Source organism: Podarcis tiliguerta (genome assembly GCF_965153285.1).
Source record: "Podarcis tiliguerta genome assembly, chromosome: Z".
NCBI lineage: Eukaryota > Metazoa > Chordata > Lepidosauria > Squamata > Lacertidae > Podarcis > Podarcis tiliguerta.
Genome location: NC_139553.1, coordinates 3,037,007 through 3,053,102, shown reverse-complemented (window position 1 = coordinate 3,053,102; position 16,096 = coordinate 3,037,007). Strand labels below are relative to the sequence as shown.

Sequence of the window (16,096 nt, the reverse complement as noted above, 5' to 3'; positions counted from 1 at the left end):
CCTCACAGAACTGTAGCCCAATGGTTGCCATTAATTTGATTTCGAATTGATTTTAGATTGAATTGATTTTTGAATGCATTTCAATTGATTGATTGTGATTTTACGTGAACTGTGTTGCTTTTATTGTTGCTGGCCGCTCTGAGCCCAGTTTCGGCTAGGGAAGGCGGGATATAAATTTATTATTATTATTATTATTATTATTATTATTATTATTATTAAGCACTGATCCATGGACCACCACTTTTGAAGAGCCTGCTCTGTTTCATCTCTCTTCCCTGTTCCCCAGTCAACCACTAGGCTGTTTTGTGAATACGTGTTATATTCCACCCCTTAAATGTTTTTTAGACTTCTGCACACTGCAACCTCCTCCTTGTGCAGTTGTGGTGGTGTTCTTGCTATTATTGTTAGTTCATTTATTATCTGGTGAGGCCTAAAACCACGCCCCTCATGTATTAAAAGTCAGGGTAAAGAGGTGCGCCTCAGGCATTCTCCGAAAGCATTTGGGACTGAAATGTGGGTCCACCTTAAGAAAATGCAGCTTGTTATTCATCTGCGCGATGAATAAGGGGGAATGAGTTGTCTAGGGCAAGCTGTTTCTCTTGAGACTCCATTAGAAGTTAACCCACTGCATGAGTGTTAAAGGAAATTACAAACAGCGCAGGAACAGAGAAGCCCCCAACCTCCAGCATTTTAAAGGGAAAAGGATGTGCCACTTGCAGTACATAATCTCCCTGGGTAACTGAAATGCAGTCCGAACAGCAATCCGTTAACAACCAAGCTCTTATGTAAGCTCCCATCTGTCGCTAAGAATCATCAGTTTGCATGAAGTCATGTTTCAGGCAGGAGATTGAAGACCACAGTGTACAAACTGCATTCCTTTCCAACACCGCTCCTCACTTTTCAAAAGGTGGGTAGATGGAAGACAACTGTACCCACATAGGTCCAGTACATTCACCTGGGACAAATAGGTTCCTTGTACAACAGGTGGCAAGATCTTCAAACTCAGTACGCCTTACACTTCCAAAACCAGCTTTTGCATTAGGCTAGAATGAATAGCACCAAAGTGCACTGAAGACCTTTTTTTAGTTATCATCATCAGCTGCCTAGAGATGGCGCTATTGCTTAACATGAACCACTGAGTTACAAAACTGGGGGGGGGGGGGTTGGACCTCCTCCCCATAAATTTTCTAGTAGGAAAGTTTCAGCGAGTTTCTTCATGCTGCAGGAATCCTGGTTTTATGTTGTCATGAGTTGCAATTGTTTTATTTGTGTTCACAAAACAGCAACTCCTTTTTAACACTCAAATGTTTAATCTGGGTTTAACAGCTTTCACCTTTCACACCAAAGCATGGAAGCTGCCTGCAAGTCTCCCAAGGGAATGCAGCTCTGAGGAAATGCTATGCAGGACAGTGTGGCAGCAGAGGATGGGGGCCTCTCCTCCAAACAGAAAATGAAACAGTAGAGGGCAAGATCATGGCCACTGGGCCCATCACCTCCTGGCAAATAGAAGGGGAAGAAATGGAGGCAGTGAGAGATTTTACATTCTTGGGCTCCATGATCACTGCAGATGGTGACAGCAGTCCCGAAATTAAAAGATGCCTGCTTCTTGGGAGAAAAGCAATGACAAACCTAGACAGCATCTTAAAAAGCAGAGACATCACCTTGCCAACAAAAGTCCGTATAGTTAAAGCTATGGTTTTCCCAGTAGTGATGTATGGAAGTGAGAGCTGGACCATCAAGAAGGCTGATCGCCAAAGAATGGATGCTTCTGAATTACGGAGCTGGAGGAGACTCTTGAGAGTCCCATGGAATGCAAGAAGATCAAACCGATTCTGAAGGAAATCAGCCCTGAGTGCTCACTGGAAGGAGAGATCCTGAAGCTGAGGCTCCAATCCTTTGGCCACCTCATGAGAAGAGAAGACTCCCTGGAAAAGACCCTGATGTTGGGAAAGAAGGAGGGCTCAAGGAGAAGGGGACGACAGAGGATGAGGTGGTTGGACAGTGTTCTCGAAGCTACCAGCATGAGTTTGACCAAGCTGCGGGAGGCAGTGGAAGACAGGAGTGCCTGGCGTGCTCTGGTCCATGGGGTCACAAAGCGTCGGACATGACTAAACAACAACAACAAGAGGGCAACATGAATACTAGACTTCTGATTCTGGCATGGAGCGACCAGAAACAGCTTTACTGGGTTGGAGCTGCGGAAAGAGAACTGGGAATATTGTTCTGGCTGAGGCTTTCTGCACCCAGCCCTACCTACCGCTGGCCGCCCGTGCCTTTGGGATGCATTGGCCGTCTTCATCCTCGATGAACTGAGAGAGACACGGGCCACAGGAATACGATCCGGGGAGGCAGAACTCACGCCGCAGCAAAGCACATTCCAGACTTCGAGGACAAGACTCTGTGTGTGAGAGAGAGAACCCATTAGTAATCTGTATGCATTTTGCACAAAGTTGTCACTCACAATGCCATTGCTAGACGAGACAAAAGCACCACCATGACCTACAGGTGAAACTCAAAAAATTAGAATATTGTGGAAAAGTTCCTTTATTTCACTAATTCAACTTGAAAGGTGAAACTAATATACGAGATAGACTCAGGACATGCAAAGTGAGATATGTCAAGCCTTGATTTGTTATCATTGCGATGATCATGACGTACAGCTTATGAAAACCCCAAATTAACAATCTCAGAAAATTAGAATATTCAAGGAAATCAGCAAAACAAGGATTGCAAATCAAGCAAGATTGGACCTCTGAGAAGTAGAAGCAGATCTCGCTTTGCATGTCATGAGTCAATCTCATATATTAGTTGCACCTTTCAAGTTGAATTACTGAAATAAATGAACTTTTCCACAATATTCTATTTTTTCGAGTTTCACCTGTAGTGGAGCTAAGGTTACCAGATTTTTTTCAATGAATCCTGAGTTGTTGGTTCTTCGGTGGTGGTGAAGTGGTGCATGATGGGTCAGGCATGGAAGGCAGAGAAGGAGGGCCGAGAGTGGCGGGGGTGGCAAGGCTCGGGCAGAGCAATGCCTCCCTTCCCATCAGAGCAGCCCCAATCCCATTCCTACTTGCGTGCAGGCAGGAGGGGGCGGGGATCCCTCAGCTGGGAAGGGAGGCTTCCCGTTGCCTAACTGAGAGATCCCTTTCCCTTCCCCCGCTTGCATGCAAGTAGGAGTTGGGGTCAGGGCTGCTCCAATAGGCAGCATGAAGCCTCCCTTTATAGCTTAGTTGCTGGGGTCAGGGAAGGTGGGGGCAGCCCGGAAGCTGCCCCCTGCACTACCATCATATGGGGACTTCCCAGCAGCTCCTGAAGCCAGCAAGACCCAACTGCTCTGGGCTGCTGAGACTGCCACTGCTGCGTTTCCCGGGGACATTAGATGAAATCTGGGGACATTCCGGGGATGGAATTTGTCCAGGGACTTATTTGCAAATCCGGGGACTGTCCCTGGGAAATGGGGACATCTGGTAACCCTAAGCTAAGCCAAACAGAGGCCACAGGGGCTCCAGCCCTCCCACGCCCCCAGCAGATGCAACCCAGCTACATATCACTGCTAAACAGGGACAACATCACCAACAGCTCTGGACTGAACTCCATGGAGACTCCATTTAAAAAACCGCCTTAGTTAGTGGCCATCCCGTTGTTGCATAAATTAATGCAACACCGTGGCAGTGAAATAAATGTTGCATTCCTTTATTTGGCCTGAATCTACCACCCACTTTTGGGCAGACACTGGCCTCCTAAGTTCTAGTATTGCGGGGGGTGGGTGGGGGGACGGGACGACCAAACCCACTTCCTGGACACCCTGCATTGTATTATAAGTCTCTATCACACACACACACCCCATGGATGTCTGCAAATTTTCCCCAAGAGCAAAACAAAGCACTGAAAAGGCTGTGGGGAGCAGGATAATTTCTCAGAAGAAAAATATTAATACCACCAGTACATTTCACCCCATATCTCAGATTCTACAGATCTATAGATACAGTGGTACCTTGGGATGCAAATGGGATTTGTTCCGGAGCCCCGTTCGCATCCTGAACAGAACGTAAGATGCAACAGAGTGTCTGCGCATGCGCGGGTCGTGTTTGCCGCTTCTGCGCATGTGCGTGATGTCATTTTGACTGTCTGTCCATTACTTCCAGGTCGCCGCAGAGCGCAGCCCGAAAGCACTCAACCTGAAGCGTATTTATCCTGAGATATGACTGTATGCATATTTTTCAAAAAATGGAAACTGGGAATCTGGGGATTTGGGTTTGCCTAAGTGGAGGACTTACCACTCGCCTGCCCTGCGTGGATTCCCATTCCTCTTTCCCCAACTAGAATGTAGAGCTTTGTACAACTGGCCTATTCAAAATCAACTTACCCTGTGTATATTGGAGGGAAATAGCATGTGATTTGTGTGTGTGTGTGTGTGTGTGTGTGTGTGTAACTTTAAAAAAAGCAAACAATGCAGATTTTTTGGGGGGGTGCATGGGGGGAGACTTAAGACTGGAAAAATGAAAAAGCGACAGCAACCAAGACTGACGGGATCTGTCATCCTTACACACAGTCACTTTCCACACAGCTTTAAAATGCTCCAGAGTCTTCCAGCAGAAGGTGCAACTCACAGGACGCTGGAGCCTGCCCTGACATCCTGCTCCCTTCCAGGAACTGTTTGCTTAAATGGGCGTGTGTGTGTGTGTGTGTGTGTGTGTAGACTGAAACTCCCCCCACCTGAAAAGCAAACAACCCATGCCCAGCCTGCCAGCAGAGGGAGAATGTGATGGTGTTGCCTCAGGTTACTATATTTTTTAATTAAAAAAAGTCACAATGTGGTAATGCGAGGGGAGGCAACGACACAGGAGCAGGTGGCTGCACGTGGTGGTGACTTTGAGCTAGATCTCACGACCATTGGCTGCCTGTCCACAGGGCTGGAAGGTTGGCAGAGGAGAGAGAGAGAGAAAGGTTTTGCAAGGGAAACCCAACAATTGCTCTTGTTGGCTTAGGTGCTGGGCCGGCATAATGCTGGTGGCAGAGAGATGAAGTTTCCAGTGGGGTGGGCAGGTAGCTCCTCTAGCTGTATACACGCACCCACACCCTGGACACCCATTTCACATATCTCCTAGCTGTTTTAAAGCATTCTTTTAAAATTGAAGTGTACAGCTGAATAATGCGATAAGTGACTGCCTTTCCTGCCCTGTGTAAAATTTGATTTTATAATGATGGCCTCTCTCCTTTAATGCTGCTATTAAAGAATAGCAGCAGCAAACCCCTCGTTGAGAAGCCTTCAGGGCCAGGAAGCTGGCCAGCCAGAGCACCAAAGAAGTGCTGGTTTCTGTGCTGGAAACTGCAGGAGGAGAAAGTTGCTGCTGTGCTTGAGGTCCTGGTTGGCCACTTTGAGTACAGGATGCTGGACTAGGTGGGTCCCCCTTGGCCTGATCCAGCAAGCTCATCTCAGGTTAACAGGAGAGAATCCTCACACCCTTCCTCCAGACAGAGGGGATTCTCCAAGTAAAGCTCTCAGAACCCTTCAGCTGTCGCCAGCTTCCTGCTAACAACAAACCTATCATGCCGCTGCTTTGCCCTCTGGAAGGTTTTGGCGCAGTTCTGCTTTGGCTCCCTCTCCCTCCTTCCAACAAGGATTAAGCAGCAAGTGAGATACTTCTCAATCTAATTAAAGCTCCAATAAGGTTATCAGCTGCCATTTACAGTCTCCGGTTGCAACTGCTACTTATGATGCAATTAAACTCCCATTTGTTGGTGGTTAACAGTGCTGGAAATTTCTAGAAGGGCAGCGGGTGGGAAGGAAGGCTGGCCTCATTTACCAGCACCTGAGGTTTTCGTAAACATGAACTGCTCTGCACATCCTTGCAAAAGAATTAGACACATTTGCCAAGAATTGTTTCCATCAGGTGCCATTAGTCATGTTTGCTATAATGGAATCAGAGCCTGCCTGGCACAGAGGGGTGACGCAAGATGCCAGGCAGATCGGAGGGTCTAGTCTAGGACCAGCTTGGAACCCCACAAAAACTGCCTCGAGTTCCATAGAAGGCAAAATTGAAATAAGCAAAGCCTCCACACTCAGAGGCAGCCCACCTGCAAACATGTCACACTGACTCTCAGCATGGGGGTAAGAACAGGAAAAGGGGAAACTTTTTCATCCTGAAGGTCACATTTCCTCATGGAGAGTCTACTGGGAGAGGCTTGCCAGAGGCAAGAGTGTTGCTAATCTTACTTTCGGCTAAGGCAGAGGTTTCTGTGCATGTATGTGTGAGTGTACATATGTGTGCACATACAAATGCACGCAACCCACTCCTCTATCCTAGCAAGCAAGAAGATTAGGTTGACCTGGTTAAGGACACATTCTGGTCGGCCAAAAGCCCTCAAGGAAGGTGCAGAGCAGGAATTGGTAAGGAGGGATGTGTGGCCTACACCAGTCCCAAAAGCTCAAACAGAGGCAAGGGGACCCAGGTTCAAAACCCAGTTCCAACCATGAAGCTCACTGGGTAATCTAGGCCAGTCACTATCCCTCAGCCTCATCTACCATATAAAGTTGCTGTAGAGATAATAGAAGAGAGGAACAACCGTGAATCCTGGTTTTCTTTTGGAGACGTGGGCGTACAGGGGAGCAGAACATTAGGAGTATATCCAGGCTTCTGAGTTTCAAATCTCCAGCACTGCCTCCTCCTCCTCCTCCTCCTTCTCAGAGCAGAGGTGGTATGGGAGGCATCTTGCAAAGCATTAGTCACCCTTCATCTTCATTTGCCCAGTGGCACCCACACACATACAAATTCCTCTATACGGATTTGTGCACCCCTAAGGACCTAGCACCCCTATTTGTGCACCCCTAAGGACCTATCAGGGACGTGGGTGGAGTTGTGGGTTAAACCACAGAGCCTAGGGCTTGCTGATCAGAAGGTCGGCGGTTCGAATCCCCATGATGGGGTGAGCTCCCGTTGCTCAGTTCCTGCTCCTGCCAACCTAGCAGTTCAAAAGCACGTCGAAGTGCAAATAGATAAATAGGTACCGCTCTGGCGGGAAGGTAAACGGCGTTTCCATGCGCTGCTCTGGTTCGCCAGAAGCGGCTTAGTCATGCTGGCCACATGACCTGGAAGCTGTACGTCGGCTCCCTCGGCCAATAAAGCGAGATGAGCGCCGCAACCCCAGAGTCGGCCACGACTGGACCTAATGGTCAGGGGTCCCTTTACCTTTACCTAAGGACCAAGCAGCACCTGTGCAGAAGGGAGAACTGCTGTCCTGTTCGAAGCAATTTGCTTCTGAACATGGTCAGGAACATTACCTGCTGGACTAAATGAAGCCTTGGCCTGATCCAGCTGAGTTCTTTGAAAACAGTATTGATGAGTCAAAGCTGCACAGCAGCTTTTTCAGTCGCACAGGATATCCTTTGCACTGCTCTTTGGCTTCAGTACAGCCCAACAACTCTATGAAGCAAGCATGAAACATGCCCATTTCACAGATGGGAAAGGGGTGCCAAGAGATAAATGGCTCTCCAATGGCCAATACAAATCTTACAAACCAGCACAAATTTGAGCTTGGGTCTTCCATGCCTTCATTTATAATAGCCTCCAAATCATTTATAATTCATTGAGCACTATTTTATCAGCCTCACATTTTAATCATTTTATTGTCAATTTTCAAACTGGAAGAAAGAAACCCACAACCTTTCAGCAGAGACTGCTAAAAGAAAAAAAAAATTAAATTGGGGGAAAAAAATATCCCACAAGGACACATGGTCAAGAGGCTTTCAAAAATTTGGCCAGGCAGACTGGACAGCAAGCTCAGGAGCAGTGGGATCGATGTGCGGCACATAGTTAAACTATGGAACCCATCGGAGAGAGTGATAGTGACCAACTGCGAAAGCTTTAAGAGAGGATTAGATGAATTCATAGAGGAGGAAAGGGAAATTGATGGCTCCTAGCAATCTCATCTAATGGTTATGTTGCAGTTCATGACTTGCTCAGGAGTCAAGCCGCACAAACACTAAGGAAAATCAGAACTCCCCCTTCTGCTGCAAATGAATAAAAGAAAACAGTTCTAAAAATTGTCTGCCTGCCTGCCTTCCAGAAGGCCTTATATAATGGCTGCTACAAGCAAGCCGAACTCCTGGTAGCAAGGGAGGGCACGAGGAAGAAACACTAAGAGCTTTAACACAGTCCGGAAAGCCAGGGAGAGGCTGTGACGTCCTTCTGAGGGTTGCAACAGCTAAGAGGGAAGGAGGCAGAGCCAAGCCTCGCATCCTGCCATTGTCCCAGGCAAGCTATGTCCCCCGGCTCACAGGCAGCAGGTTATCGTCAAAGGTGAAGCCTTGCTAGCACTGCTGTCTTCAAGCGAAGAAGCAAACAAGCTTTACAAAGTGTCAGCCTTCTAAGAAAGAAGCAATCAAAAAACAGGGGAAACTGACTGAGCTTTGGGAGGCAGGTGGGGTGGAAATGTGCCATGGACTTGTTACAAAATATTCGACTGTAATAGTACCACTCTATTCTGCCCTGGTCAGACCCCACCTGGAGTCCTGTGTCCAGTTTAAGAAGGGTATTGACAAGCTGGAAGGTGGGGAGAGGAGGGCGACCAAGATGACCGAGGTTCTGGAAGCCAAGCCTTATGAGGAGCTGGGTATGTTAAGACTGGAAAAGACGAGACTGAGAGGAAAGATGACAGACATCTTCCAATATCTGAAGGAGCATCTCCACCCCCATCGTTCTGCCCGGACACTGAGGTCCAGCGCCGAAGGCCTTCTGGCGGTTCCCTCGCTGCAAGAAGCCAAGTTACAGGGAACCAGGTAGAGGGCCTTCTCGGTAGTGGCACCTGCCCTGTGGAACACTCTCCCACCGGATGTCAAAGAGAACAACAACCACCAGACTTTTAGAAGACATCTGACTTTTAGAAGACATCTGAAGGCAGCCCTGTTTAGGGAAGCTTTTATTGTTTGATGCATTACTGTACAGTGGTACCTCGAGTTAAGAACTTAATTTGTTCCGGAGGTCTGTTCTTAACCTGAAACTGTAATTAACCTGAAGAACCACTTTAGCTAATGGGGCCTCCTGCTGCTGCTGCTGCGCCGCCAGAGCAGGATTTCTGTTCTCATCCTGAAGCAAAGTTCTTAACCCGAGGTACTATTTCTGGGTTAGCGGAGTCTGTAACCTGAAGCGTATGTAACCCGAGGTACCACTGTATTTTAATATTTTGTTGGAAGCCGCCCAGAGTGGCTGGGGAAGCCCAGCCAGATGGGCGGGGTATAAATATATTATTATTATTATTATTATTATTATTATTATTATTATTAGGGTTGTCACATGGAGGATGGAGCCTGCTTATTTTCTCCCGCTCTGGAGCGTAGGACTCGAACCCATGGCTTCAAGTTACAAGAAAGGAGATTCCGACCAAACATCAGGAAGACCGTAAGAGTCAGCCAGTCAAACGGACTCTCTCAGAAGGTGGTGGGCTCTCATTCATTGAGCGTTTTTAAGATTGGGTGGCCATCTGTCATGGATGTTTTAGTTGAGATTCCTGCATTGCAGGAGGTTGGACTACATGACCCTCTAGGAGGTCGCTTCCAACTCTACAATTCTGTAAAATTGCTGCTACCTTGGATTATGGGATTTAGCTAAAAGTGGATTTGAGGTCTACGTATGGCTACTAGTCTGAGTAGCTGAATAGAACCTCAGTTTTCCAAAGTAGTCCACCTGCAAGCCTCTGGCACGTAGAACCTTCTCTATTTTCTTTTTTCCAAAAAGTAAATGCTGTAGCAAACAAGGCTGTTCTTGCACTGCTATGTCAAACACAGAACTGAAGTGGAGGAACATGAGAGTCTTGTTCCTGAAAAACTCCTACCATACAAATGCACACTTACAAATTTTGTGACAAGTATCCGCCCTCACCCCATCCCAAAGAAGGTCAAGTGGATGTTAATCTTATAGATATTTATCAAGTGCACACACAAATTAACAAGAATAAAAACTAGGACTCTCCACAGTAAGTTGAAACATATGTGCTATAGCAGGGGCCATGCCTCCAGTTCCGCACTAAAACAACTGTTGCACCCCAACTTTGTTTTAAAAAGACATGGACGCTCCACTTTTCAAAGAATTAAAAATGTGCGTGCAATGTTTAAACACCACTTGCGACGCCTCAGCCGGCTGCAAAGAGGCTGTGAGCTTAAAACCCAGGGAACTGAGAAATTAAACAACAGGTTTGCAGGTTCTCACAGAGGGTGTTCTCAGCTGTGCGGCAGCAGTTGGACACGTCAGCTGAGTCTGTTTTACACACACAGGGGAGTAAACAAGGGCCCGCCAACCACGGAAAGGAAGAAAGAGCTTTCATCAGATGGCAAGTAGAAGGGATGGTATTTGAGACTGGAACGCAAATAACAATTTTGGTAATTGTGAAACAAGGCTAGGTCTCTTCAGCCTTCAAAGTCAGAATCTGGGCAATGTAGGTATTTAGTTGTATGTTGAGATTGATATGAAAGTTGTACAACTGTGGGGGATGCAGGGAAGGGGATGTGGGATGCTGAGACCCTACCTGCCTGCGGACTGTCTCGCCAGAGTGGTGCATGCTCTAGTTATCTCCCGCTTGGACTACTGCAATGCGCTCTACGAGGGGCTACCTTTGAAGGTGACTCGGAAACTACAACTAATCCAGAACGCGGCAGCTAGACTGGTGACTGGAAGTGGCCGCCGAGACCATATAACACCGGTCTTGAAAGACCTACATTGGCTCCCAGTATGTTTCCGAGCACAATTCAAAGTGCTGGTGTTGACCTTTAAAGCCCTAAACGGCCTCGGCCCAGTATACCTGAAGGAGCGTCTCCACCCCCATCGTTCTGCCCGGACGCTGAGGGCCTTCCAGCGGTTCCTTCATTGCAAGAAGCAAAGCTACAGGGAACCAGGCAGAGGGCCTTCTCAGTAGTGGCGCCTGCCCTGTGGAACGCCCTCCCATCAGATGTCAAAGCGACAAATAACTACCTGACATTTAGAAGACACCTGAAGGCAGCCCTGTTCAGGGAAGTTTTTAATCTGTGATATTTTACTGTATTTTTTGTTTCTATGGAAGCCGCCCAGAGTGGCTGGGGAAACCCAGCCAGATGGGCGGGGTACAAATAATAAATTATTATTGTTGTTGTTGTTGTTGTATTTGTATTCCCTCCTCCATTTGATAACCCTGCCTACACGCTCTAGCCCCCTTCCCTCACACCTGGCCAACCCCTCCTCCCTCTGCACCTGGCCAAGCTCCTTGCCTGTCAAGCCACTCTCTGAAATGCCTCCCCCCTCCATTAAACCTTGCTGCAGCCACATTTAATGGAGGGGCTGCAGTGAAATGCCTTACCCTCTGTTAGACAGATTGCCTGGGCTGCCTGTCACCCACGCTGCTTGCTCACGCGCTGCCCGTAGGTGGCCATGCAAACTGTGGCATGACGACAGTGTTACATTTTTATCTTATGTATGAAGAAGTGATGAAAGCAGTCTTGGGGAACAGCAGGAAAGGGTGTTCTGTTCTGAAGTGAGGGACAACCTAAACTGGAAAATAAACTTGGAACACTGATTGCACCACTGAGAAAAACAAGGACACAAACAGATCACTCAGGGTGTGAGTGTGTGGGTGTGCAAAACTCACTTCATCCCTACTGCTCCCAGGTTCCATATGCACTCACAACCCCAGCAGTCTCTGCACACTCATGTAAGCACTGCCACTTGCTTTAAGCAGTGAAATCCCCAGCCTCTTGAATAATTGATCCGGACACAATTTGTACTCAAGTGTCCCCATTTCAGCACAGTTCAGGGTATACAGAAGCCACGGATCAAACCAGACTGTTTTAGGAATACCCTTAAAGTAACATCCAAATAACTTTCGCTCAGGCGCTCTGATCCACAATTTCATCACTTCTGGACCTGGGATCAGGGAAGGAATCTCATATTTACCTTCATTTATTTATTTCATTTACAGTGTTACCTCGGGTTAAGAACTTAATTTGTTCCGGAGGTCTGTTCTTAACCTGAAACTGTTCTTAACCTGAGGTACCACTTTAGCTAATGGGGCCTCCCGCTGCCGTTGTGCCACCGTCGCGCGATTTCTGTTCTCATTCTGAAGCAAAGTTCTTAACCCGAGGTACTATTTCTGGGTTAGCGGAGTCTGTAACCTGAAGCGTCTGTAACCTGAGGTACCACTGTATTTACTTACAACATTTGAATACCAACCAATAAATTAGCTTTCTCTGGGTGCTGATCAATACAATTCACAAAATCAACCTCCCTCCCTCCCTAATGAACAAAGCAAGCAAATCACCACAGAATAAGCAGAAGAAATAAAACCAACATGCCATACAAAGAAAGTACTAGAAGATTAACCCCAAACAGCTGGGAAAATATAAAGATCTTCCCCAGATGCCCAAAGAATGACAATGTGGGTGCCAGTCCACACTGAGGGCATGACCAATAAAGTCCTCTCTCCAGGAACCCATCAATCATTCCATTTAAAACACTGTGGTGCCAATTCAAACCGTCATGGCTTCTCCCAAAGCACTGTGGGAGGTGCTGTGGGTTGTTTCTCAGCTCTGCTGAGATGCAATTGCAAAGAGATGCCATTCCCAAAGGGGTTTAACAATCAACTCCTCTTTCTAGGAAACTCTGGGAATTCAGGTAAGGGAACAGGGGCCCTCCTAACAAGTCACAGGTGTGAATGTGGCCCAGGTGGGACTTCGGTCTGATTCCGAAGCCAAGTTCCTCTTCTGCTAAGCTCTCTTAAAATAGGGCCTGGGAACACCTGTGACTGAGAAGGCATTGCTGTACTCATTGCCCCTGACCACCAACAATGACACAAAGCAGGAAGGGTGACCTTTTTCATTTGGCTCAGCAACCCCTTTCTTTGTTCTTTTGCAAGGCCCTGAGCAGCTCCCATTATAAGCCCTGCTCTGCCAACGGCAACGGTCCCCCCCCCCTTTCTCTCTCTCTGCCACGTAAGCAGTGTTGAATTATTGATGGTGTTCTCCACAACTCTGAGGAGCGGCAAAAGAGCAAAACAGAAATAACCCTCATCAAGGTAACCTTCATTGGCGTCAAAGCACTCTCTGAAAGGGAGAAAGCAGCCTAGCCTTTGACACCCATTGTAGTAGCTGAGTAGCTGCATTTGTTGTTGGCTTTTTGTTTTTTTTTAAGGTTCTATCTCACTTGCATTTTCAAAATAGGAAGCAGCCTGTGAATTCATAGGGCTTTGGGATGCCTCCAGAGAAATCCACTGTCAGGGAATGACAGCAACAGTCCTCACCTGGGGTGGGGCTCCCCAGCCAGCTGGAATTCAGGGCTATGCTACCTCTAAATGTAGAGACGCGGGTGACGCTGTGGGTTAAACCACAGAGCCGAGGGCTTGCCGATCAGAAGGTCGGTGGTTCGAATCCCCGTGACGGGGTGAGCTCCCGTTGCTTGGTCCCTGCTCCTGCCAACCTAGCAGTTTGAAAGCACTTCAAAGTGCAAGTAGATAAATAGGTACCACTCCGGCGGGAAGGTAAACGACGTTTCCATGCGCTGCCCTGGTTTGCCAGAAGCGGCTTAGTCATGCTGGCCACATGACCCGGAAGCTGTACGCCGGCTCCCTCGGCCAGTAAAGCGAGATGAGTGCCGCAACCCCAGAGTTGCTCATGACTGGACCTAATGGTCAGGGGTCCCTTTATGGTCAGGGGGCCCTTTACCTCTGAATGTGGAGGTTCCATTTAGATGTCATTCTGATGCTCAAGAGGGAAGAATCAGAAGGTTTGGTGGAGCCCTGAGGTTCACAGAAGTGAGAATCTTTAAAGGTGTGGGTGGGAACTAGAGGAATCCCCGCCCCACCCCAAAAAGTGCAATGGTTAGTAAATGCACAAAAGAAACTCTTTCACGCAGTGGATAGTTATACTTCTGAACTCACTCCCACAAGAGTTAGTGGCGGCTGCCAATCTAGATGGCTTTAAAAGAAGATGGGGCAAATTCGTGGAGGAGATATGGCTGTCAAAGGCTGCTAGCTAGGATGGCTCTGCTCTGCCTCCACAGTCCAAGGCAGTAGTGCTTCTGAATGCCAGTGTCTGGAGTGCACAGGCGGAGAGGGGGCCCTTCTGCTTATGTCCTGTTTGCAGGTTTCCTACAGGCATGTGGTTGGCCAACGTGAGAACAGAATGCTAGACTAGGATGTTGTGCCTTGGGGGGGGGGCTGCCTAACCAGAACCCTGAAGAAGAGTGCTCTATGCTGCAACATTTTGTTGCAAATCCCACTCCTTATGACTAGTAAAGCACTGATGAGTAGGCAAGGATTCCTTTCTCCTTTAACAGTTCACTATGGCTATTCCCTACTTCCCTCCAATACACAAGGGTATATTGCTCCTGAACATGGAAGCCCCATTTGAGTCAACCTGCTTGTAGGCTCAACGAAATAAGCCGCTGGTTTTCAAGCTAGCCCAGCTGCAGCTTCTCTGGTGAAGGTTATGCTTCTGGATCCCAATATCTCTTTTGACTCAGCTGCTCCAATATTTGCTCAGGCTCATGAAATCGGCTTGTGCTCCATGAATACACATGAAGCTTTGCACAACATTTCCTCCGCTGCAACAGGAACTGCTCTTACCCAGGAATGAAATATACTCCTCCTGCTCCTTCCAATTACGGGAAGCGAGACAGGGAGAAAGTTACTAATTGCAATCCTGCTGCCTCCCATTAAGGATCCTTTATCACATTAGCCGCCTGCTCTTGTAATAATATGGAGCTGGCAGCCCATCATATAACAGCCTGGGAAGCATCTTTGTCTGACTGTCAGATCTGCCTGCAGCCACGGAAGGAAGGAAGGAAGGAAGTCTCCCTCACGCCCAGGGCAGGCCAATGGACCTTCCTGATCCAGGAGCCCCTCCTTATGCGATCCCATAGCAGCTGAATCGCCCACTCTCCTGTCGTCCACCAACTGCATGTGCATTTATTTTATTACTCATTTGAAAACACTGACACACAGTTTCCCCAGAAGTTTCAGCATGGCTGTTCCAGACACACAAGCACAACACAACAGCAGCACTAGGACGACAGCACTTCAGGAAGCAGATGTCAACCAGACTCATCTGGTACGCAGGCTGAGACCCTATCTGCCCACAGTCTGTAACCTGAAGCGGTATAACCTGAGGTAGCACTGGGGAAAAACAAGCTACAAAGAGCAGTTTATGAAAAGACAGCTGTTGTAGTCAGCTAAGTGTCCTTCAAGCATCACTTTGGTCAATGACTAGATTTTAATTCAAAGGGTTATGATGATAAACTCATTTCAGCTACGCTGAATACCTTTGGCTTTGTTATTTGCCCATAACAAAAAGTACTGAAAAGTACAGCTGCGATCATGGCCTGACCACCTCCACACACTTTAAAAATGAATGTTATCACTATGGCAATTAATTTTATCCACTCTGCACAGCAAACCCATAGCCTGGGCAGACAACTTGCGATCACTGTGCTAAAGAAAGAAAGGAAGAAGAAGAAGAAGAAGAAGAAGAAGAAGAAGGGGAGGGGGGGAAACATTGATAGGAAACTGAATTGTGCACCAAATGCACAATATAGGCCGAAACACAATGATTACTGTTATCTGTAATTTCATTTAATAACACACACCTTTCTGACACATTTTAAACTCTGAGCAAGCAAATCAGCAACGTTCATGTAATTAAAAACAAATTAGGTAACACACCAAGCCCTGATCCTGGTACCATTAGCTCAAAAAACATTAGCCCCACTCCCTGCCGCTACCGCCAAGCCTCTGCATTAAATAACTTAATCTCTCCTCTTCAAATATTATATCCAGTTCAGCAGCATGTAAGGGGGTGGGGTGTGGAGGGGGAAAATATGAGCTCTGTAGTGCTCCTAAAGCTGGAGATTTACAGTAGCTGGGAATAAACACTAAATCTCTTTCTTCCTCAGCCGAAAAAGGCACCTATAGCTAAATTCACACAAGGCAGATTTAGAAGCAGATTATACTCTAATGCTCCAAAACAGGCAGGAAGAGGAGGCCCTTCCACAGATTCCCTCTTAATGAGCAAGACTGTACCCCCCCCCCATCTTTCCTGCCAGGAAAAACAAGCCCACCCCCCCCCACACAAAAAAATCAG

The 16,096-nt window shown here is 47.5% G+C and overlaps 1 protein-coding gene across 2 annotated transcripts in view; it reads right to left on the bottom strand.

Moving 5' to 3' along the window:
* NPDC1 (neural proliferation, differentiation and control 1) overlaps positions 1 to 16,096 on the bottom strand; it is a 56,519-nt gene that overhangs the window by 22,123 nt on the left and 18,300 nt on the right. For both annotated transcript variants that reach the window (XM_083423199.1, XM_083423200.1), the window contains exon 2: positions 2,258 to 2,398. In XM_083423199.1, the coding sequence (XP_083279325.1) occupies positions 2,258 to 2,398 (141 nt within the window). The remainder of the gene's footprint in view (positions 1 to 2,257; positions 2,399 to 16,096) is intronic.